The following is a 25,541-nucleotide window of genomic DNA, read 5'->3' on the forward strand; positions in this document are numbered from 1 at the left end:
TTATGATTGAAGAAAATAGTTGGTACCGTTCATGACTTCATGACCCAAACTTGATTTGCAGGGGCTTCCTAGATGGGTCATGAAAATCCACTACAGTCAGGCACTTTTCAGCTATGCGTCACGACCCCAAACTTGATTCCCAGGGGCTTCCGAGAAGGGTCGTACAAATCTGAATTATTTTGAACTATGGGGTATATATATGTTTCAATATCTCTTCGAGATGGGAAGAGGGTTGTGTCGGTCTCGTTCTCAATAAGCTTTTTTTCGAACCGAGCACAGCTCCGGTCTATCGCCATGGGTAATTTTCTAACGAGTGAGTTGTGCCTTAAGTGTGAGTGTCTAATAGTCCGAGTGCATATCTTGTGCTTGAATTTTTAGTGCTGCCAATCTATACAAATCGTGAATGAAGTGTAATCATTGAATATTTGTACCGTTGTAGGCCTGTTGTTGTCTGCGGCGAGACTTTTCAACGGAGAGATCGGCTCGCATTCGCGCTTCGAAACTGGAAATCACAGAAAACCAACTTCAGCCGACCGGTGGGGTTTCAACACGGGTCCTACGAATCCACTTTTACAGTCTATCATAAGTGCATTATTTATTGCGTCACTGGTTTCACTAATTTCGAAGAACAACGGTTCGAAGGGTCGCTGATTTTTCTGTTGATTTTGGGTCGCGACTGGAAAAAAAGTCTACAACCCCTGTATTATAATATTAATGCAATCAGCACCATCTTGTGTAAATATGTTAACTCTCGTTGAAACAATTTTCGAGATAATTATATTCGAAAGGCAACCACACACGTGGACCTTAAATCATATATTAAACTCTTCCCACAGTAAAAGCGATTGAGCCGATGGCGTGTTTCTGACATCAACCATTGTCTTATCAAATAGACTTATCTGATGGAGAGTCACCTTCGGAGGAGTTTGAATACAACTCGGAAGTTGCGACTTCTTGAAGACAACGCGAAGCCACACAATATTCTTGGGTATTTACTGCGCACAGGAAATGAAGTTTCAGAAACAATTTATGGGGCAGTAAAATATATCTTTGACAGGCATTCATTGAGTGCAAAGGACGTTGCCAATTTACGAATGATATCGGAGCACTTGGGTTTTCTTGGTATTATTATTCGGGAGACAAAATTCGGAACTTCCTCTTCTGCTTTTTCGATTCTCTTAAACATTGCTCAAAACAATTAGGGAATATGTATTATTAATTTAAAGTTATTAAAATTTAGTTGATGATTAACTCTTAGGACACAACGCTTTGTGAATAACTACCATAATGTTAATATTTCATCAATTAAAAAAAATGTTTGAAAATCTCATAATTGAAATAAAAACTGCATTTCCCCTAATTGTTTTTAGCAGTGTATTAGTTACGTTCTCTATACAAATCAAAGACGAATATTATATATATGCAGGGTGATGGAAATGATGTGAAATAAGGACTAATGCTGATCAGAATGTTTTGAAATTTTATGTGAAAACTGTCAATAGCGTTTTGTTTGGTGAGTAAAAACCGTAGTTGAATTTTTGTTCCCGGGCATCTGCCATTTTTACTTCAAAATATGTAAGCCAGCGACATTGAACACGAAACACGCATAACTCTAACAACATAAATATGTTAGGGGCAGGGGCGTAGCCAGAAATTTCGTTCGGGGGAGAAACCAAAGTGATAGAACAATAAATTTGGCCATCTTTTTCCCTTTTTTCGGTCATTTTCTCACATTTCGGAGGGGGGAGGGACCCGAACCCCAAGTCTCCTCTCTCGCTAGGCCCTTGGTTAGGGGGGAGTTAATTATTATAACATAGAATTCAGAGGCGACTTAAGCGAGGGTGCAGTGCACTCGGGTGGCAGGTTGGGCTTTAGTTAGACACTAAAATTTTTGAAAATATCCAATAGTAGAAACTCACATGAACATAACGCTTTTGAACCATACTTGGCCTACGAGGAAGTTGAGAAAATTTGAAGGAGCAGACGGTCTTTGACCGTAACACCAAAAGCAAGAATATACTCTGGAGTGCCATAAATGAATTTCAAATGAATTTCTTAATAAAAGTTGCCTCGTTATAATTCTCCTTTACAGTATAAGTAATGATCAGGGTCGCAACGAGTGGGAGGGTAGAAGGATCTGGTGCGTTGGACGAAGATGGGTGATGAGTTCTCACTCTTTCTCCGTTAAAAATTATGGGGGGGGGGGGTGAATGCCAAAATTTATACTGGCCCTGGGAGACAAAATAAATTTTTCTTTCTAGTTGCGTCGTTGGTAACGATCATGACGTCCCTAAAGGCTTTACGAACCATTCTACGATCATGACGTCCCTAAAGGCTTTACGGACCATTCTACGATCATGACGTCCCTAAAGGCTTTACGGACCATTCTCATCATTTTTTGTTGTTTCACACTATAGAGGCACCAGAGGTGTCAGCCTAAGGACTCTACTGTAGGTTGTTGGGGGGGGGGGCTTGGTAATGATGACTCACTAATAAGAGCTGTAATGTATATCAAGTTATCTGGCGTAACAATGTTGTTGTACATCTGCACATTTGTTGTATATCTGGCGTTCAACATAAGTACGTTAAGGGGGGGGGGGCACACATATACAATCAGAACACACATTCGCAACATGTACCGATTCGTTAAAAATTTCGCATAGGAATGCATACGAGGTGTATGTACGGTAAAGAAGTAGTAGCAAGCTTGCAGTCCACGCGGAATTTCTAACGAATCTTTACATACCGGAATGTGTTCTGAGAGAATGTCTGGCCTCTAACGTATTTATGTTGTCAGAATTGCTACTTCATGCTTGTTTAGTTGGGGACTGCTTTAAAAATGTGTGAAGCAACTTCCTGTAGCGGATCGAGAAGGTGGAGTTTGCGCACCTATGTGTGATTTTGTATGCTATCCTACGCCTGAATTGCCATTTCTGTTTCGCGATGTTTTGCTGAATCGCCCTGTAGATTCTTTATACCTAAGGCGGAAAAATAAAATAGGGAATAATAATTCGTGGGGAGTAATACGTTCGTGTTTGAGCTCAAACTACAAGGACATTGGCCGCAGCAGCAGCTCATTTCCTATAGTGAATTACCTACCCTAAATACCTCTGTCACACACTTCGGATAATCACACAGTGTTTATCCTCGCTAAATTCGGTCAGAAAAGGATCAATGGGGGCGGGGGGGTGGGGAGACCGGAATTATTATTTTTTTTATTGGTATTTTTTCAAAAACAATTTGAAGTAAAACATAGTTCACGTGACCAATAAGAGATCGTGTGGGGGGATTTTTATGTTGACGCCGTAACCATGGCAACCGCATGCGCACGCGCAAGTAAGTGCTCACCTACTGAAAATAACGGGGAGTGTTTGTCCGCTGTCGAAGGGTTCATTTGGTAGAAGGTTTTGGATGAAGACGGACGTCCATCCCCGAAATTCTTTACAACGAATCCAATCGCACTGAGGCGGACCAAGGTATGTAAGCATTTTAACATGGTAGAAAACATCAACATGCTCATGTTGTTAATTCGTATACGCATATAGAATCCCGACATTAAACCTACCCCATTATCCATCTTGTTAGTAGAGTGAAAAAAAAAAGATATGTTTCAATTAACGAGCATGGCTCACCTTTTGACATTGAAGCATGCATGCGCTCCGAAAAGGTGTTTAGAAAATCATGATATTTCAACTAATTAACATTAAAGTATTTCAATTCCGTTATCCTATAAATGAACATGTTTTTGGCAGTCACTGTATATTTTAGGGAATTTTTTTTTGGCTTTATTATGTTTTTGAAATTCTGTGTGTGGTGCTCAATTTTATTCACTCTAAATTGATCACTAATTTTATCATTTTATTTTGATCTTAAAGGAGATAATTCTGAGATAAATTTAAAAAATGAGATTATATATACAATTTTTTTTGTTATGAAAGCGTTTCTATGACACGACATGATAGCCTGCAAAACTGGAAAGAAAAAACAAGGGCGCGGTACTTGATAAGCGATAACAATTATCCGCAGGAATAAGATAACGTTATCAAGCTATAATTGAAATTTAAATAATTTATTATAAAATATTAGAGAGATGATTATACACGGTATAATAGTTGTTTTAGATATGTATTAGATGTAATGAATATCAGTGTTGTTTGTCAGACGGGATCCATGGATCTCAGTGTGTTGTTTATCGAACTGTATCTATGGATCTAAAAAGGGTGTTTATCAGACCATATCCATTGATCTCAGTTGTTGTTGTTGCTGTGTATCAATCTGAATCCGTGGTGGTTCGTCAGACTGGATCCATGAATTCAAATGGTTGTTTATAACAGTGTTTGTTCCTCAACCTTTTTTTAGCCCGTGGCCCCCTTTGGACCATATTTCCTTTTCGTACCCCCAGTCTTATCCAGCCACCCCCCCCCCGCCCCCGCCCCATATCCTCATGTGAGAATTTTTATACGTATTGAATTGAATTCAAACAGAACTACATTTATAATGGCCAAAATTTTGTAAATGCAGTCGATCTCTGGAACCTTAGGCCAAGCAGGAATCCACTTTTCATTCCACCCAATAAGCAAATTGTATGAGAAAAATAGGCATCTGTGAAATATACGGAACGATCCAATGAACCTACGCAACGAAATGAGTCAATCCTTCAGACTCAATGGGTCCTTCCCTGAATCCGTGCCTACCCTGGGCTAGCAGTCCAGTGAACTTCCTTCATGTGGGGGGGGGGGGGGGGTTCTATGCATGGCAGTCTCAGTATCACGGGTGCCCAAACCATGGATGTTCTTGGGCCCTCATACTTGCTGGGTAACAGCTTACATACTTGCATAATTCACTCGAAAATCATAGCACCAGGCAGCTCTGCTAGATTCTGAAAGTAGTCACATTTCTGCCCACCATATTCACATGGAAGCTTTATTTCTTCACAGCTCTTTATGCCCCCATTCACCACTTGTCGTGGCTCCCCTTCATCTGATTTTCACCCGTGGCCCCCTGGAACATCTCAGGACCACAAGGGGGGGGGGGGGCATATGGCCCCAGGTTGAGAAGCATTGGTTTATAACACTGCTTTATCACACACCAACTCAGGTCACATAGCTACACAACAATTATCGAACTGGGTCAGAAATATGGCGCCTTCATTTCCGACATCAGGTGGTCGCCTCAGGTTCGTTCGAGGGGGAGGGGGGAAGACCTTATTATCTATGATCTTCCCCAAGATCGAATCCGCGGACCTGATAGCAACCTCTACAGTGGTGGACGAGCACCTCACCCATTGTGCTAGTCGGGCACTGTTTATAAGACTGGATCCATGGATCTAAATGATTGTTTATCTACACTGATTTAGATCTATGAATGCCAGTTGTTGTCTCTCTGTTTTTCTTTATCGGACTCGATCCACGTTCACGATATTTATATGACGCGAAAATATAGACATTTTCCCTCTTACTTCAAAATATGTAAAACAGATGGCAGCACAATATAACACGAAACAAGCCTAACTCTAACAACATAAGCGCGAATGCACGAACGCTCACACATACACAAGACTTTCCTACAAATCCGTGTTAGGAATTCCCTAGAGGAATATTTATAGATATATGGAGGTGCACGTGCAGTTAATTAGTAGAGTAGACTAGATCCGTGGATTTCACTAACAGTGAAACCATGGACCCAGTCTGATAAACCCAGTCCGAGTTTATCAGACTGGGTCCACACATGGATCTAAAAGGTAGTTTGTAATACGGTCCATGGATATCTGTGGTTGTTTATCAGACTAGCTCCACGAATCTGGGGTTTTTATGAGACTAGACCCGTTGTTCCGAATTATTGTTTATCAGAATGGATGCGTGGATCCAAATGATTGGATTCACCGATATCAGTGGTTGTTCATCAGACTTGATCCATGGATTAAAATGGTTGTTTATAAGATTGAAACCCCGGATATAAGGGGTTGTTTGTCTAGGCGTGTGTGTAGATGACTTCTGTTGAAGTAGCAATGGTTGTTTATCAGACTGAGATCAATGGCCGCTTTGCCATCGTGTGGGCATCGTGATGGATTCTCATCGTCAAGATCTAGGTTCGAACCTCGCTGGCGGTGCTGTGGTGGTTGGCTGAAGTTGGTTTTCTTGAGTCGCGAATGCGAGCTTGTCCTCTATTTGAAGAAGATTTTCCACAGAGCGCAGGCAGACTTATAACTCTATGCTCACAATAATAGGAAAATTCAAGCATTTACCATCTTCACTTCATTGAACATTCAAGGAGCGGATACACTCCGCTTCCCATCTCAAGGCGATATAGAAGCATTCCCGAAAGATGGGTGTATCCTTCTTCTCCTGCTAACCGCTCCTGTACCGCGGCTCTATCAAGGAAGAGATATAAACAGGAGGTCTCTCTCGAAGAACACGTGGGCCATACTGTGTAATTTTGTCATCTGTAGTGCTGACATCTTCCATCAATTTTTACAACTATGAACGAAGTGCAATGACAGAATGATTGTTCCGTTGTGGGCCTGTTGCTCTCTGTGGCGAGACTTTTTAACGAGGCTCTCGCATTCGCAACTCCAAGTTGGTAACCACAGAAAACCAACTTCGGCTGACCACCACTGTGGTGCCAGTGGGGTTCGAACAAGAGAGTGCCCGAGTGGCGTGGTGGTAAGATGCTCGTCTACCACCGTGAAGGTCGCTGAATGTACACTGTACAGAATTAGCGGAAACAACCCCTGTATATTTACCCTAAAACTTCTTTCTCTCATTTAGGGCTAACAACGGTCCTCCTATAAGAGGACATGCCTTCCTTTTTGATGTCATTTCAAGAGTTCTCCTGCGCTTCGAAACATTCACCCTTTTATCCCCCTTTTTTTAGGCTTCCGGAATTATTTTCCTTTTTTTTTTCTGGAGAAATTTTTTTTCCCCCACTTTGAAACATATTTCTTCATCGATATGAATGTTTTAATGTTTTTTTCCCCGCACGAATTCACCAAAAAGTCGTCGAAATTTCCAGAATTTGTTTTTGCTGTTTCTGCTTTTTTTTTAGTGGTTCTGTTCTAGAGATAGGGAAAAATTATTATTATGGCCGGTTAGAATAGTGGCGCTATCTATTGGGAAAGTTGAGATAAATGACGGCACTCTAAGGATGCGTTCGCAGACGCCTTCCTTTCTCAGTTTGCGAATCTCGTAACCCTTACTCTTATTGCTACCATTTTTGATTCCAGATTGTACAAAAAGATAACTTCTTAAATTTTTTTTACGTATACGACCCCTTAAAGAAGTTTTCAGATTTCAAGTAACTACACGTCATTTCAAGACTTTGTGATCGGAAGAACGTGTCTAAAGCGGTGATTCCCAAAGTGGGACCCACGCCACACCATTGGGCAATTCGACTTTTTAAGAAGGGCAATTTGATTTTTTCCATGAAGGCTTCGAAACTTGTGAGAACTACATTTTTTATATCAGTTCAAATTTTGAAATTTTAAACAATTCCTTGATGACTTCTTTCTTTAATTTTTCTCTTTCAGTGGCAGGGTTTGATTAGGACCCTGATTCCCAACGCGGGGCTCCATAGATGCCCGTTTTTCTTACGCGTATTTTTCCTTACAGTGCATTTTGCTATCCGTTAACGGACACTATTGGTTAGTGGACAAAATTAGGTGTCTAGGATAAAACCCATAGGTGTCCGTTATCGAGAGGTTAAATTGTGTATGCCACAGAAAGGGGACAGGAGCGTAAGTAGGACCTACTTTCGGGGTTGGGGGAGCAAGTACACAGGCTAATTTGACATTTGAGGGATATGGGGGGGGGGGGAGATCTCTTCAAAGAAATTTTGTGTGTGAAATTGACGAGTGTGTCTCTTGGGGGGGGGGGGGAGAGGCATAAGAATTTTACAAGATGCTTAGATGGGGCATGGCGAAAAAAGGTTGAGAATCACTGGACTAAGGGTTCTTAATATTTTGTGCTCCATGGAAAAATTGTGTCAGTCAGATAAAGTTCGGGAACCTTGTGCCCATAAAATGAAGAGAAATGCAGGCCTTTACAAAATAATATTCTATTGTATAGCAAATGTGAAAACAATGAGTAAACTGAGAATAAGGACTTACCTGGCTGTTAATCCACGGCCAGCTATTCCTTTCCGATGCTTCGCTTGCAGCTGTGGCGGCATCTATTTCAGAGGTGAGTCTGGTACTACCGTCGGCCGACAAGGTGCCCTTCTTTATCAACTTTTCCAGATTCACTTGCTATAGATTGTTGTCGTCGGGCACTCGGTAGTACCAGACTCGCATCTGAAGATAGATCACCACCACAGCTGCGGGCGACACGTCAGAAAGAAATAGCAGACCACGACCTAACGGCCCGGTAGGTCCTTATTCCCAATTAGACGCCGGTCATGAAAGCGCATGCAAACACAGAGTTAATTGTTTTCTCATCCAAGCACACGCACTCCCTGGAGCCTTTTCAGAGACCCCTGATTAAGGGAATTTAAGGAGGCAAAGCAAAAATGAATGATCCTTACATTAAATTGCAAATAAATGAATTATGAAATTTCACCGGAAGAGCGGAGGGGTGGGGTACCCCTGACAAAAGTACGGGGAGGAGATATTTCAGATGTTTTGGTGAGCATGACCTAAAAAAGGTTGGGAACCGCTGGTCTCAAGTCAACGGTTGCTGAGATATCGGCAGTGTAAACGATTTCGGACAGCCTGTATGTGATCCAATTCTTGCATTCAGTGACAACATGCTAATAATTTAAAAACTAGTGAGTTTTTTTTTTCATATTCTTCTAGCCAGAATTGTATACGTATAATCTATTTATATGAACGGTTTCGAATCGCTGTTATCAGGGAAATTAGTCCACCATCCCAAACACACACACACACAGTATCTGCGAAACCGGAACCAAAAAAGAATGGTGTTCACTTGGATCGACTCCAAGCAGTTAATTTCGAGAGGAATGCCAAGTGAAATGGAAATTCACGTCCAATATAGCAGTGTTTCCTAGTGATTCGGGGCGAGAGGTAGAAACGACTATATTTCATTGGCAATGTTTTATCTCGTCGCTTTTTTTAATGGGCGAAGAAAATGGCTTCTCTCTGGTGGTAGAATAATTCATCACGTGTTTCCAATATTGAAAAATTGAAACCCTGACTCTTATTTATTTGGAGCGATGCCGGTTGAGAGCATAATATTCCGAAGAAGACGGGTTGCAATTAATGTTAATTGTAATGCCACTGTGCTGCCGATGTTTAGGTGTCACGAGTTCGTTCTTGTCAGAAACTTTACTGGGGAACAACAGAAACGGCGGCATGACCACAGAAGAAGATTGCTACCGCAGGGAAGTCCCACATCGAGGAGGTTAGCGCAAAACCTCTCGATGAGTATAGAAAAAAGGCTGCCGTTCGGAATCAGCAGTAAATTATAGGTCCCGGTCTAATTAGCCCTCGTGTGCAGAAAATGATCGTGGTGCGACAGAGTCGACCAAACGATCGATATGTGCAGTCGAATATTTATCGGGCTCGATTTACTCTTGTAAATCGAGCTGTGTGAGTACACACACACACACACAGTCGCACAGTAGTTGCTGGCTGAAAATAGCTCTCTAGAGCAGTATTCTTCAACCACTAGTTTGGCATTTCGACCATATATCATATAGTCCTACATAATTTTATATTCATTTTAAACATTATACCGTCTGGGTTCTCAAACTGCACTTCCAACCTTTGTCAAGAGCGCCGTGGAGCTGTGGCCCTTGACAATGGCCTGGCGCAGCGGGTGGGAAAAGTTTTACCCTTGGTCCATAGTATAGACTCTATACAATGCTTTTTAAAACTGTCTTAGCCGTCTTGCCATGGTTTGCGAATTACATATTTTTTTCCCACCCACGAACTACTCCTCTTTTATTTATTTTTTGCCGGTCTGCAAATTATTTTTACCATTTATTCATGTCTTAACGTGGTCCGCACAATATATATACAGTATATATACATATATATATATTCTTTATATGAACTCCCCTATCTAATTAATGTTAAAATTTCTTGTTGAATTCGATCCCCCCCCCCCCGAATATTTTGGATAAGGAAAAACATCTCGATTTTTGTAAGAGCAAATTTAACTTAGTTTGGAAAAATTCTACGAGAAGTTAGACTTTCGTTTTCTCGATCAAGTTGTTAAACAAAAAAAAAAAAAATATTTAAAGACTAACAAGCCTTGAAACTTTGTGTTTTTCCTCTACTCTTTCTTTGATAAGTTAATGCTTATTAAAACTTTGTTCAGATGCTGTTAAGGGGTGTCACGACCCCTGAAGTCGAATTTTCAACAAAACATGACTTCAAAAAATACTTCATTCAATCGCAAATAAAATACTAAAAATTTCGTATCAATCGGTTAATTTGTTCTTTCATAATAAAAGAGAGAAATAATGAATTATAGTCTAAACTTATACAAGAAACAACACTTTTTGAACGCGATTTTCTCAGAATGCATTTTCTGAGCTCATCCGAAAGATTAAAAAAAAAAAAAACTACTGTCCCAAAAATTCTGAAATTTCGCAGAAATATTCATTCAATATGTGTTAGTAAAATGGACCACGAACTTGAATATCAGACGTTTCGTTAGAATTTCATGAATTTTTAAAGTTTGAAAAAATATATAAATTCAAAAAAATCTAAATTCAACATTTTTTTAAAAATATTTTCCACCAGTCAATTGCTAAAGCCGAGGTTCATTTTACTAACACGTGTCGAATAAACATTTCTACAAAATTTCAGAATTTTCGGAGCAGTAGTTTTTTTTTAAATCTTGCGGATGTGAGCGCAGAAACTGCATTCTGAGAAAATCGCGTTCAAAGTGTTTTTTCTTGTATACGTTTACACCAGCGGTTCTCAACCTATTTTGACTCATGGAGCCCTTCTAAGTAAAAAAATTCTATGGCGGAGCCCCGTAGGCCAATTTTTTTAATTATTCAAAGTTTGATTTATTTTTACTATTTGAAAATGCTTATAATTATTATTTTTTTAATTTTACTGTTTTTATTTTCCTCGAGCTGCCGCAGAGCCCTTGGAGAGTGCACAAGGAGCCTCAAGGGCTCCACGGAGCACCGGTTGAGAACCGCTGATTTAAACTATAGTTCATTATTTATTTCTTTTATTATGAAAGAACAAATAAACCGATTGACACGAAATTTTTAGTATTTTATTTGCGATTGAATGAAGTATTTTTTGAAGTCATGTTTGAAAATTCGACTTCAGGGGTCGTGACACCCCTTAACAGGGGTTTGAAATGCATACTTCCATTATACATGGGGAGCAAATCATCATTTGGCCGTAAAAGAGGGATGACCTCATCTGAGGGGTGTCCGTTAAGAGGGGTTTTTACTGTACTTGTATAATACTACATGAAAGGAAAACAATGAACACACAGTTATAAAAGTCAATACCGCCAAATCAAAACTGAGAGAAAAAGGCATTCCGAAAAGTGCTTTTGGAACAGCGCATTTGCTAGCAAAAAAAAAAAAAAAAATCGAGCGTCCCGGAAAACCAGGATGTATAGTCACCGCATGTAAGGGGAGTCGTGGATAAATTTCTTGTCAAAAGGGGGTCACGCTCCAAAAAGTTTCGGGATCAGTGCCGTGGATAGTCAGGAAAGTAAAAGAATGGGATGGTGCCTTTCTTTGAGGAATAATTATCCTTGCAACTGGGAAAACAATTATCAATCGATTTATAATTATTACATTAAATTAGAGGAAAATTCCCGCGAGAGTGCGATTCTATAGCCACACGACCCGATGGGATATGAGACAGGGATCTCTCTCATTAACTGTTTCTATGGCTTCTAATGAGGCTTCTGTAGTTTCGGCGGGGAATCATCAAGTAAATATGGACCTGACGCATAAATAATGATGAGATCAACGGGTCGTAGATCACTAATTAACAGTGAGAGGGAAAGTGTGTGTGTGTGACTCGCCCTTCTAATGATCCCGAACAGACTTCTCTCGTGATTCAACAGACATATTTTTGGCGCCTTTGCTGTCAATCAATCCACGTATGCGTGTCTGTCTGTCTTTTGTGGTGTCCTGGAAATAGAAGTCGAAACATAGGCGGTTCCCCGGTTCCCATGCGCATGCGGACACATTTTTTTCTCGCCCCCCCCCCATTCCCATTTCTTTTGAAACTATTTGTATTGATTCTTATCTGGCGGCGTTTAAACATCATTCGAAGCATGCATGCTAAACCCATGGCCCGCGAAATCATTTGATGGGAGCCCCGTGACCTCAAACCTAATTTTTTAAAAATGAACAAAGTGCAACATTTTCAGATTGCTTGACTGACTCACAGTACAGTTCCAGATAACTTAAGTGACCCACTGCACATTTACATATCACTTGAATGGCCGACGTCATATTTGAAGATCACCGTGTGCAGTTACAAAGCACTTGAATGACCCGTGACCACTTCACAAATAACTTAAGTGTACTACGACACATTCCTAGATCACTTGAGTTATCCTAGGCACATTTACATATCACTTGAACTGTGCCCACGGCACACATTTATAAATCCCTTGAACTGTGCCCACAGCACATTTGCATATCACTTCAGTTACCCCTGGGGCACATTTGAAGATCGCTGCGGCACAGCTACAGAGCACTTGAACGACCAACAACAACTCTGCAGATCATTTAAATGACCTGCGAAGCATTTACAGATCGCTTAAGTGACCCACGGAGCAGTTACAAATCCATTAATAGTGGCACAATTCCAGATCATTAAATAACCCGTATCACACACATTTTCATTTAAGTAACCTGTGGCGCTGTTTCAGGCAACTTAGTGAAGTGGCCCGCGATACGTTTCCAAATCAGTGAAGTGGCCCGCACTCTCCTAAAGGTTGAGCACTCTTGATTTAAAGTATTGTTTTCATCGATAAGTTTCTATCGTATCAAAGTCCATAACAAGTGTTAAATTTTTCTAGATACTCATAAGAAGAATGAATTTGGAAGACGCCGAGTTGAAGAATATCGAAGTCCAGTTCCCTCTGATGAGGGCGATGTCCAGGAGTGAGTCCGGCTATACGCAGGTACGTATGAAAAAAATGTTTATCTTGTGTCATTAATAACATCGCGATATTTGACCGTCAAACTACGAGAAGAGGCTTGGTCACGCCTCTTTGAGGAAAACATATCTATTGTTTTTTCCAAAAGCAAAAAGCTTATTGCCTTCAGATTCGTCACGTCACTAAGTTTTTGATTTCGTTTCTGGCCGCTGTGCGATCGTGTAGTCACGGACGCGCATCGCGAGGACCCGGATTCGAACTGTATCGTCGATACAGTTGAGGTTGGGGTTTTTCTTTTAAAACAGTGTAGAATTCTGTTTCCCCCATCACAACAATTGTCATCACTGCCATCTAGCATGTGCTCCGAAAGTAACAGAAAAAATAAACAATTCAGAAAAGTATAGTGAAATTCACAAAATGCACACGGCTGAAGTTGGGGTTTCGGTGGTTTCCAACTTCGAGGAGCAGATGTGAGCCAATCTCCCTGTTAAAAAGTCTCGCCGCAGAGAGAGAGAGAAACAGGCCTACAACGGTACAAATATTCAACTATTGCACTTTAGTCATAGTTCGAAAAAATATTGTACATGATGTTTAATAACAAATTTTTATCAAAACTTTTGAAAAACTACATGCATGCTATATTATATTTCAATTACGTGCTGCATAAGCTTACTTTTGTCCACGACAATCTCAATGATGCATTTTATGCCAGTATTCAACTGCTGCGTATGCTAATTTCAAGACTTTGCCTATAACATATACGTTGGTTATACGTTATAACATACATTTCTCGAACACCCAGTATGTTATGAAAGAACTCGAATATAATTGCAAGCATAGCTTTCTGTCGCTGTGAAATTTTTCCATCAGAACCTTTTAAACGAGAGGGGGAGATCCTCTCGTTCCTCCTCCTCTTCCATCATAAAATTTGGTCCCATAATTCGAGAGAAGTTGTTTCTCCCCTACACTTCTCAAAAAAAGAGATCCGTAATGGATGACGATTGCTTAAAAGTGATGCAGAAATGCGAGCGTAATTGAAATTCCTTCCGCTGACACCGAAACCGTAAACTTGACTTTATTGAGTCGAAGAATGAGCGCGTATTCATTCCGAGCGCTGGAATGGTGGTCGCATTCATGGGTTCATTAGATCTTTGCCCACATAAACATAGACACGGAGGCGGTGAAGAAGATACGCGGCACGGATATCCGTATTACGTGCTGCCACTTCATTTAGGGGGGAAAAGGGTTTGTTTGTCTTTAAAGGCAAACAAACCCTTTAACGGCAGTATTCACCGACACAGCTTAAACTACAATCGCAAGTGAAAGGAGGTGAGATCGAAACAGATTGTTGGGGTTAAATTCAATATTTTAACCAATCCGTGTCGATATCTAATCTTTTAACCTGCGATTGTAGTCTCAAAACTGTGTCGGTGAATACGGCCGTAAGACCGGGAAATTTCTGAAAACATGTATGTTTGTAAAGTATTTTACCCACACGATCGTTCAAGCTCGGGCTTAAAGGGTTAATAGAGAGTATTATTCATTTTGACCACCTTGTTTAGTAAATTACAGTCGAGTGAACATAACGTAGAATATATATAACATACTGTTTTGTAATTTCCGATTTTCGGCCAATTAACTTTCATATACACTTTATATACGGTCGTTACTTTTGACAGTCCAATAAGTGCACACATGAATCCTTGTGAAAAACGAATGTGGGAAAAGTGTTTTCAGTTTTTTTATTTTTGCCCAATAATTATGGAGTTATAACACGCATTAAAAATTGATAACGTTACTTTCGAATCCTGCCAAATTCACCGAACGTGCACCAAACGTATGACTTGGCTTTTTTAAGCTGATAGCAATGCTACAACCTTGAGCGTAATCAAGAAAGCTAAAGCTGTGCAAACCAGTTTTTCTTCTTTGTCCTTTCGGAGAGGTATGATTCTAATTTAAAGAATGCTAAAAAAAAAGGCGTGCGAAAATTATTCTGTACAAGTATTTAGAGTGAAAATACAGCGTATCACCATATAAAAAAATCTAAATTTTTATACGTCCCCTCCTGTCCTCTAACTTCCAATTAGAAAAATGTTGCTTTGTATCTCCTGTTTTCTCCTGTGTGGGCAAAAAGTCCGTAGAAACTTTAAAAATTCATAAAATCCGGAAAAATAAAAACGGTTCGCAGGATTAGCCGTTGGTCACGGGGATTTTTCTGACAGTAAAAGCAACAACTCATAAACAGTCGATAGGTGGTGCTGACGTACACAAGTCAAAGAAAAGATACGCAAATAACGAACAGAATGCCTCCAAATCGTTTATTACAGCAGTATGTGTTCCCCACATGACCACCACCACCTAAGGGGAATAACACATTGCAGGCGAGTCACAAATCCAGCAGCGGCATGATGCAGCAGGTCCACATACACGGTTTACAACGGTGAACTGATTGTGGATTAGGAGCGCAAGTTCTTATAACCGTCTCATTTGCATATTTCCACCGAAGTCGCCCGTACCAGCGCCACCTATCGGCTGTTGTTTGAGTTATTTTTATCCCTGTCTTCAAAAAATTCCCGTGACCTAGCGCTGCTAACCCTACACAAACTGTTTTTTTATTTCGGTTATTTTTCCGGTTTTTATAATTTTTTAAAGTTTCTACGGATTTTTTGCCCACCCTGTACATATATACATACATACAGCTTCTATATTAGCTAATTTCAATACCTTGCTCATAATATAAACTTCTCGCATCACCAAGGGGTATATTATAAGCGAACTCAAATGCAATACTGAGTAGAAATTTCCTATAATTTTTATAGAATTTTTATTGTAAATATATTCTTCACAGGAAGACAATATCAGAACAGAATATGGAACGATGCTCGTTGCCGTCCACGGAGATCGAAACAAGCCAGCAATATTCACTTATCACGATATCGGTCTCAATCGTAAGTGTGAATGTTATTGCGTATCCACCTGTATTTTGATACACAAGTTGTTTTATTATTTCTTGTGAGTTGTATCTTTTCTAATGCTTATGGTAGATCGGTGGTTCCCAAACTTTTTATGTCACGGAGCACTCTTTCGAGGTAAAAAGTTCATCGATCGCGGAGCACTAACGTTCACAGAGACGCCGGAAGTCACACTCCACCTGTGTGCAACTAGCATTCAGTTCAGCATATGTCATGACCGTAAGTCCCGATTTCAACAAAAATGTCCCGTTTTTGGAAAATGAAAGTAATTTCATTAACCACTTTACGATCAAGGACGTAATATTGTGTCCAAACGCCTGTGTAATAAACTCAATCGGGGGGGGGGGGGGTTAGCGCACCAACCTCTCGATGAGTATAAAAAACAAGCCTGCCGTTCGGAATCGGCAATAAATTGTAGGTCCCGGTCTAATTAGTCCTCATGTGCAGGAAATGACCGTGGTGCGACAAAAAAGGATCAATGATCAATATCTATACAAAAAAAAATTTAACCGCTTACAAGGTACTGGCGAGAAATTCGGATGATCTCTATTTTGACGAATAAGCGATAAAATATGGCAACCTTGTCCTGACATAACCACACGTTAGAGAAAGCTAAAGGAGATGAAGGGGGGAAAAGTGAGGAAAAAAAAGCAAAATGAAAGGAAAACAGTATAATAGATAAGTACAGATAAGAGAGAAAGAAAGAGATAAGAGAGAGGAGGTATACGAAGTAGATTTCTCTTTTCACCCTCACCCAACCTGTTCTCCCTTTTGCTCTTATATGTAACAGAAGGATACATCATATGTGGGGGGGAAAGTCTCTAATAACTGTAGAAATTAAAAGGTATTTATGTTGAAATGCAGTAGTTTTATGTAACACGAATGTAAACCGGGGTTCCCAAACTGTGCTCCGCGAAGAGATTTGAAAATTTATGAATAATTTTTCCAAGTGTTTCCAAACATTTGCATTTTTACTAGGTCAAGACCGGGAGCCATCTTCTTTTTTGAAATGGACGAAAGAAAATGCTTTTAATATGATAAAATGTATCGGAGAAAAAAAAAAAAAAACAACAGAGATTTTGTTTCCGAACTAAAACTCTGCATTTATTCGACCAGAGGGCGAAAAATTTTCGGAGTTATTTTTTTCCCGGGTCGGGCCCATGCGTTAAGACGGCTCTGCATCATCCCGAAATCGAACCACGATGAACTTTTACGATTTCAATCTGGCATGTCGGATCATAGTTTCATGTGGGCACCACCATATTCTCAGCCTTACAAAGGATGCTCATATGAGAACGTGGAAATAGTTTTTATATTTAACGCAAATCTTCAGAAATATTAATTATACACATTGTATGTACTATGTAGATTTTTTTGTGATACCGTACCCTCTGTGAGTGGAATTAGGAAACTATTTTTTTTTAAAAAAAGCCTCTTAGACCGGGATTACACTATGAAAGTTGGATAAAATCCCTTTTATGAAACTTGAAAAATCCAATCAATAAAGCGCATAGATTACATTCGGGCAAATCCAACCGATAATCTTATTGGTTGAACTCTTCAAATTTTAGAAAATTTTTATCGTGTAATCCCGGCCTAAGGCCTGAAATACACATAATGGCAAACTTTTTATGTAGATTGGTTTTATCTACATAAAAATTATAGCGTTAATTGTTGTGTCTCTTTGCAGACGTGTCGAATTTCTTAGCCTTTTTCAATCACATCGACACGAAAGTCTTGATGCAAAGTTTCTGCCTGTACCACATCAACGCCCCTGGTCAAGAAGAGGACGCCACGACTTTACCTACGGGGTGAGTATGTCAAGCGGCGAATGCGATAAATCCTGTTAATTATACATAATCGCCGAGCATAAGTTTGATGAATTTCCGTAAATCTATCACTTTTATTGGCGATTATACATAATACCCAATGCTCACTCAGTTATGCATAATACCCTCACTCGGTCAGGGCAGGAGAAAATTACGGATTTAAACAACATATTTTTACCGACTAACCAAAAACCAACCGGTGCCCCTGAAATTTCTTGAGCCACCCATTAAAATAAGTGAGGAAAAAAAATCTCGCGTGCATCCAAAATAATTTTGGGGGCATTTGTTCGGTCCACGCCTCTTATCGGACACCTTGTCACGATATTACTGACGTGGAGTTGCGCCCCCTCCCAAGTGATTTTTTTAAAATTTAACAATGTTTCGAGATTAATTTAATTTAAACGTCCGTGATTTTCAGTTAACATAAAATCAACAAATCAAAATGCCGCTGCTGCTATCTGTTGATGAAAATTTAAACTCTGGTTCAATTGCTATGAACAAACTTTATTAAATATCGGATATAATACAGCCATCTAGCAATGAGTTGGTGTACTTGCAGACGAGTTTCCAAATTTCAGTAATGTTAATAGATGACACTAATAACATTCTAATTGTATCGCACGCAAAATCAAACAGTGAGATAAACTTATTGCACCTGTCGTCTGCTTCATTCTAGGTTCTTTGTTTTTGACGGCTCCTTATGCTCCGAAGAAATAACTGAACTTGCCATCATTCAGTTCAGTTTATGGGCTTGTTCGTAGGGAACTGCACTGAACGAAAATGTCTGCTTCTTGATCCGAATTTTATTATCCCCGCTTAAATCATGTTCAATTTCAAGAGTAGATGGCAGCACAAACAGTATGAATCGAAAAGTGGAAATTCATAGTTAATTGAGGTTTGCTTCTTTGGTACTTCAATTTGGATGTCTCCTTATGGGCCTTAGAAAAGAAAAATGCGTGACATAGAAATCACCAACTCCGTATACGATCGTTTCTTCTTCGCACAACGATAGTCCAGTGGTTCTTAAACCTGCTTAGGACATTGTGCCTGCGTGTGTTATTTCCAGGAACCGCTCGATCAAAATGAAATCAATGTCTATGTCGGAGCCGCGTTATCCTCTCTCTCTCTCTCTCTATTTATTTGTTCATCAAATTAACTGATTTATTTTATTTTATTCAAGTGACCACGGAGCCCAAGGGCTTCGCGGAGCACCGGTTGAGAACCGCAGGGCGATGCGGTATAAGCTAAATACCAAACCTCTCGGACAGTTCGAAAATTGGCCGCACTTCGGGCTTGGGCACACGCACGCACGCACACACAACACGTTCCTGCATGCACCGATTCATTAGAAATTCTGAAGAGGAATAAATACCAGGTGCATGTACGGTTAAGTAGTACTTTTTGACCGTATCGGATGTGTACCTTATGATATATGCAACTTCACATAACTGATGATAATAATAATGACTAATGGGAAATCCTCGATTTTCAGATACATTTATCCATCGATGGATCATTTGGCAGAAATGCTAACTTCTGTTTTAGAATATTATGGGTAAGTCAAGTTTTACTTCTTCCACGAACGACCATGTCTTATGCTAATTAAAAAAAAAAATGGTTGGTATGAATATGTAACGATGTTTTTTTCCTCCCCACCCACGATTTAGTTTGAAGCATTTCATTGGTTTCGGAGCTGGTGCCGGAGCCAATATTCTAGCCAGATTCGCGGTAGGTACACGGAATATGAATCTATAAATTACAATTTCTCCAAATATCACCCGTAATAATGATCTTGAGTGAAATTTTCCATGTGATGCTTTTCTTCTGTAAATTTTCAACTGTGCATTTCATATCTATTTGCATGCCAGAGGCACTGTATGCTCATTTTCGTCAATATTGTGTTAACACTATTAATTTGCTGTATTTTACTTACACTACATATAGGTATAGGAAACTAAGTCCTATGTCAATAGATAACAGAGATATTCACTTTATAAAACAAGAGAGCTCCACAGAAAGGAATGCTGAAAACAGCTCTCCTGCGAAATTTCCTTTTTGGCACATGGTGCCTTTTACCTCCGAGATACAGACATGTTTATTGTTATCATAGTTTGTATACTTTAATTATGTCGATAGTTTTCGAGACAGACAAAACTTATAGTTGTGAAGGTATTGATTAAGTCGGAGGGATAAGACCCAGCACTCCATTTACCTCCCCCCCCCCACCCCACGTATATACGTCTCTGTCTCTGCGTCACTATTTCCTCCCACTCCGAAAGTTTTCCTTTTTTTGGTTGCTCACTGACCTAGTTCCTCACTTTTCTAGGCCCCGCTTTTGGTCATTATTCATTCCCAAGCTTGCACAATGATTTGGTCACTAATATGGTTTAATTCTTCCCTCTAGATGATTCGTTTGGTCGTTCACAGACCTGTTCCCATGCTTGTTAGAGGTCACTGTTTTACCATTTACATGTCAGCACACGGTTTTGATCTTTCACACGTTTGCGCACGGTCTTGAACATTCGCCATGTTTGCGCAATCTCTAAATCACTCATACGCTTGCACACTCTCAAAGTCACTTTTTTTGTCACTCACACACACTTGCGCACCTCTAAGTCACTATTTTGGTCGCTCACCGACCTAGTCCCTCGCTCTCTTGGCAGAAGCAGACTTGTGGTTTTTGCAGCCCCCTTCTCGAATTCTATTATAATTTTCTTAACCACCCATTTCTCAAATTTTCAATTTTGGGCTATAGCTCTCCACCCCGTAAATATGCCACTGTGTATGATATACTGAATACAGACGGTACAATGCATTTTTTTTGTCATAAAACACAGCAATGTCATCATCGGAGACAAACACAGTCTTCGTTGAAGAGGAGTGTGTTTACTCTGCGAAAACATTCCTCAAAATAACACCTAAAGCTGGATTCCCATATGCAGTGCTACGCAGCTTTCAACCCGCGCAAAAATGAGTTTTGAAGTATGACTAGCAGAATGCGTTCAATTTTAATGGTTGATTTTGCGTAGCAACCCCCCCCCCCCGACCCCCATAAAACCAGTTTTGCGCAGCTCAGAATCACGCAGCGCAGTAGGTGTGGACCTGGCTTAACGAATAGCGCAGCATGCAACTGGCGGAATAAGAGAAAGCGTGTAACTTTTAAATGGCTGCGTTCATTCCCATTGAATTTAGTAAAAATTTGTGAACGTGTGTCTTCGTATCAGTGTAATTTTGAATGGTACATTTTATGATCTAAATTCAGCTGGACCATCCCGATAAAGTCGACGGTCTGTTCCTGGTCAACTGCCCATCGACAGCAGCCGGTTGGACAGAATGGGGCTACCAGAAGTTGAACACGATGTACCTGAAGAACTCTGGTATGACGTCATCCACGCAAGAATATCTCATGTGGCATCACTTTGGGAAGGTAAGAGATCACACGGTTTCCTCTTCATCATCTTCTGAATGAACCGTATATACCATACACAAAACATTTTATTTCTTGAGAGTGTTATACGATTATCATCATTAATCTTTTAACGTTATTGTACCTATTTACAGACCGAAGGCGACAGGAATCACGACTTGATGCAGCTTTTCAGGCATTATTTCAACAAGTCGGTAAACGCTTACAACCTGGCGCTTTTCATCGATTCATTCATCAGGTTCGTCTCGTGTCTCATTAAATTCATTTGTATGGGTTTTCATGTCGGGGGGGGGGGGGCGAGGTTTCATGATATGATCTTGGCGTGTGGAAAACTAATCCCCAATTATTCACCGCCACGCAATTAATTCACTGCTAAGAAAATTTACCGACAAACAATTCATTCACAAAGTGACATAGTGAGTGTGGGGATGAGTTGGTGAGTGCTCCAGGGAACAGGTGAGTGAGTGAGGGATTGATTAGGTGAGTTAAGCAGTTGATGAGTGAGCAGGTGAGCAAATGAAAGAGTTCACGAGCAGGAGTGCAAATGAATGAGTGAATGAGCAGGTGAGCGAGTGAGTCACTCATACGGCCGCTTACTCACTCGGTAACTCACTCAATCGCTTACTCACTCGGTAACTCACTCAATCGCTTACTCACTCGACCCTCAATCACTTACCCACTCGGTCACTCAATCGCTTACTCACTCGGTAACTCACTCAATCGCTTACTCACTCGACCCTCAATCACTTACCCACTCGGTCACTCAATCGCTTACTCACTCGGTAACTCACTCAATCGCTTACTCACTCGACCCTCAATCACTTACCCACTCGGTCACTCAATCGCTTACTCATTCATTCACTCACTCATTCACTCATACGGTTGCTCACTCACTCATTCACTCATACGGTTGCTCACTCACTCATTCACTCATACGGTTGCTCACTCACTCACTCATTTAATAATACGGTTGCTCACTCACTCACTCATTTAATAATACGGTTGCTCACTCACTCGGTAATTCAATCGCGTACTCACTCATCATACGGTTGCTCACTCACTCACTCATTTACTCCTCACTCACTCATTTACTCCATCACTCATTTACTTCATCACTCATTTACTCACTCACTCATTTACTCCTCACTCACTCATTTACTCCTCACTCACTCATTTACTCCATCACTCATTTACTTCATCTCTCATTTTCTCACTCACTCATTTACTCCATCACTCACTTGCCCATTCACTCTGTCACTCATGTGGTTAATCACTTAATCTGTCACTCACCCACTTATTCGCCCACTCAGACATTCATCGGTTTACTCATGCGGTCACTCGATCACTCGCTTACTTGGTCATTCATACGGTCATTCACTTTGTCATTCATATGGATACTAACTCGGTCATTCATATGGATACTAACTCGGTCATTCATATGGATACTAACTCGGTCATTCATATGGATACTAACTCGGTCATTCATATGGATACTAACTCGGTCATTCATATGGATACTAACTCGGTCATTCATATGGATACTAACTCGGTCATTCATATGGATACTAACTCGGTCATTCATATGGATACTAACTCGGTCATTCATATGGATACTAACTCGGTCATTCATATGGATACTAACTCGCTCATTCAGTCAGTCATTCATATGGATACTAACTCGGTCATTCATATGGATACTAACTCGGTCATTCATATGGATACTAACTCGGTCATTCATATGGATACTAACTCGGTCATTCATATGGATACTAACTCGCTCACTCAGTCAGTCATTCATACGGTCGCTCACCAACTCACTCACTAGCTTATTCACCAACTCACTTGTTCAATTACTCGTTCACTCCCTCACTAGTGATGAGCTGTTGTCGGTAAATTTTCCCAGTTTGGATTTTTACAGCGGTGAATTTTACTATCTGGGAGTTGTTTGCGGTGAATTTTGCATAAATCCGATCTGAACCACGGTTGTAAAGTTTTCTTCTTTGCAGTAATACTTTATGTGAAAAGTAAACAGCTTTACAGGTGATATACGTATCTCAAAAAAGTGGTTTTTCTCTTCTCTCTCTTTTCCCCCCAATGAAGGCGTACCGATCTGCAGATCGTACGGGAGACAGATCCCGTCAAGCGGAAAACTGTTCGCAACTTCAGGTAAATTCCTGCACTCAGAATCTCTATCGTGTTTCATGTACAGGGTTGTCCCATAAATTTTTGAATCGTTTAAAAATTCAGAAAAATTGAAGGAATCAGTATATTTGAATGCGGATAGCGCAAACTTTATTCGCACGAAGGGTTTTTTTTTAAATTAAAAAAAAAGTTCAAATTTTTGTCGCCAGAGGGCACTGCACGAAAACGAATCACATTGAATTTGCAAAAGCCATATAAAATGCAGGGTGTACGATTAACAGCTCTCATCCCTGAACGAACTATCCTGTTACTGGCGTTTGCATTGTGATGTTGACATTGGTGGATAAAGCAATATTACTGAAGTTGTTTTATTTCGGTCATGATTAGCAGGCTGAAGCTTTGTGAATGTTATGGACTCAGAAGAGATTGAAGAAAGGTTCGTGTCCGATCACTCCTGCTGGAAAACTTTTCGTGAAGCGTTTCTAGCGACAAAAATTTGAATTATTTTTTGTTTGCACCGAAAAAAAACGTAAATAAATAACAAAAAACCTTCGTGAGAATACCTTTTTCACAAACCCATTCAAATGCACCATTTCCTTCAATTTTCATGAATTTGTAAACTCTTTATGGGACACCTCATACAAGGATCAAGCGATTTCATCGCGAAATTTTTCGTTTCTTGCGTCGCAGGTGTCACGTTTTGTTACTCACTGGTGCCTCAAGCCCACATCTGGAAGACACTGTCACCATGAACGGCCGGATGGATCCGACTAATTCTACGTGGATGAAGGTAATGTGGAAAAAAATTGCTTTTTCCCTTAGCGTATCACGGCCAGTGACAGAGCTGTGTCCTCAATAAACGATCTACCAAATGATCAATAATTACACTTCAAATTAAACTTTGAATCCGGAAAGATTCCGTACGATAAAGGTAATTGTGTGACGTTATATTGAAATTTCGATAATTTTAATGAAAATTTTTGGTTTGATCGCTTATTCCAGCTTTCGGACTGCGGAATGCCTCTGGAGGAGAGACCGAACAAAGTCTGCGAAGCATTCTATCTTTTTCTACAAGGCATGGGATATGGTACGCAACAATTTTGCAAGTAGTAAATGCATGCTTCATAGTTATTGTTGCCGATTTTTTTTTAAATTTTCAACCAGTGATCAAAATATATGTCTCACAACCCCCTCCCCCCCCCCACTACCCGTTCAACGGAAAACGGATGTTATATTTTCAGAGAAAGAAATCTAATTCTATTTTTTTTTCTATTTCAAAGCTGTTAATCAATACAGAAGGAGATCATCGGCAGCATCTACCAGCAATGATGGTAATTCATTACACTATTTTAAATTATGCATATTATTTATTTTACACACGTAAATACTATATAATTCAAGGTTTAATTTCATTCACAGGACTATCGTTGCAATCGTTCAATTGAGAAACACAATTCTAATTAGAAAAAGTTTTCAAATAACATGCGGTTTCTGAAATTGTTTGTGAGAGGTAGCATAAAAATTGGAAGGATCGCATTGTATAAGTAACTTGTATATAATGTTAATTTGTTCTGATGTATACGACTCCCTCAAAAAAAAAAAACAACAACATTTAACACATTGCAAGCGGAGGACTGAGATCTTGGTCTGACCTCGTGTATGAGACTGGAATTTAAAACTCGTTCTTCAGTTGCAGAAAGTTGCCAACTGTGGAATCCTTTGTCACATTTTTAAAACGGGGTGAAAGAAATGGTGTATGAATTGATATCGTTTTTCCTCTCTTTTCCTTTATCTGCTGATGAGAGAGGGGGAAAAAAGTAAGAAAGACGACAGGGTTGCAATATCGGGTTAGTGTCGTGCCTAAAAAAAACGATAAAACACTTTTACCATTACAGCTGGAAATCATCCTATATAAGGTGTTAAGAAACCGCATGTTTACATGAAAGCTTTTCGTAGTTGGAAACCATAACACACGTTATGCCTTATTAAAATTATCCAGTCGGAAACCAGATTCTTCCGATTTTTTGTTTTATAAAAAAAATCCCATCAACACACACAAACACACATACACATGTTCAATTGCGCTTCGCTTGAAGTCCAAAAGAAAATACTCTTT

The 25,541-nt window shown here is 39.9% G+C and overlaps 1 protein-coding gene across 1 annotated transcript in view; it reads left to right on the top strand.

The window, feature by feature from the left end:
* Positions 1–3,362: 3,362 nt before the first annotated feature.
* LOC149064404 (protein NDRG3-like) overlaps positions 3,363–25,541 on the top strand; it is a 30,599-nt gene continuing 8,420 nt past the window's right edge. Inside the window, exons 1-12 of the mRNA XM_089255426.1 lie at positions 3,363–3,476; positions 12,975–13,079; positions 15,904–16,003; positions 17,718–17,838; positions 19,349–19,411; positions 19,524–19,584; positions 21,119–21,283; positions 21,418–21,521; positions 23,384–23,449; positions 24,116–24,215; positions 24,428–24,512; positions 24,706–24,756. Of these exons, the coding sequence (XP_089111552.1) occupies positions 12,990–13,079; positions 15,904–16,003; positions 17,718–17,838; positions 19,349–19,411; positions 19,524–19,584; positions 21,119–21,283; positions 21,418–21,521; positions 23,384–23,449; positions 24,116–24,215; positions 24,428–24,512; positions 24,706–24,756 (1,006 nt within the window). The 5' untranslated portion in view covers positions 3,363–3,476; positions 12,975–12,989. The remainder of the gene's footprint in view (positions 3,477–12,974; positions 13,080–15,903; positions 16,004–17,717; positions 17,839–19,348; positions 19,412–19,523; positions 19,585–21,118; positions 21,284–21,417; positions 21,522–23,383; positions 23,450–24,115; positions 24,216–24,427; positions 24,513–24,705; positions 24,757–25,541) is intronic.

This window comes from Pholcus phalangioides, unplaced genomic scaffold (genome assembly GCF_987345545.1).
Source record: "Pholcus phalangioides strain wild (caught in Gottingen) unplaced genomic scaffold, Ppha-v1.0 ptg000042l_1, whole genome shotgun sequence".
Lineage (NCBI taxonomy): Eukaryota > Metazoa > Arthropoda > Arachnida > Araneae > Pholcidae > Pholcus > Pholcus phalangioides.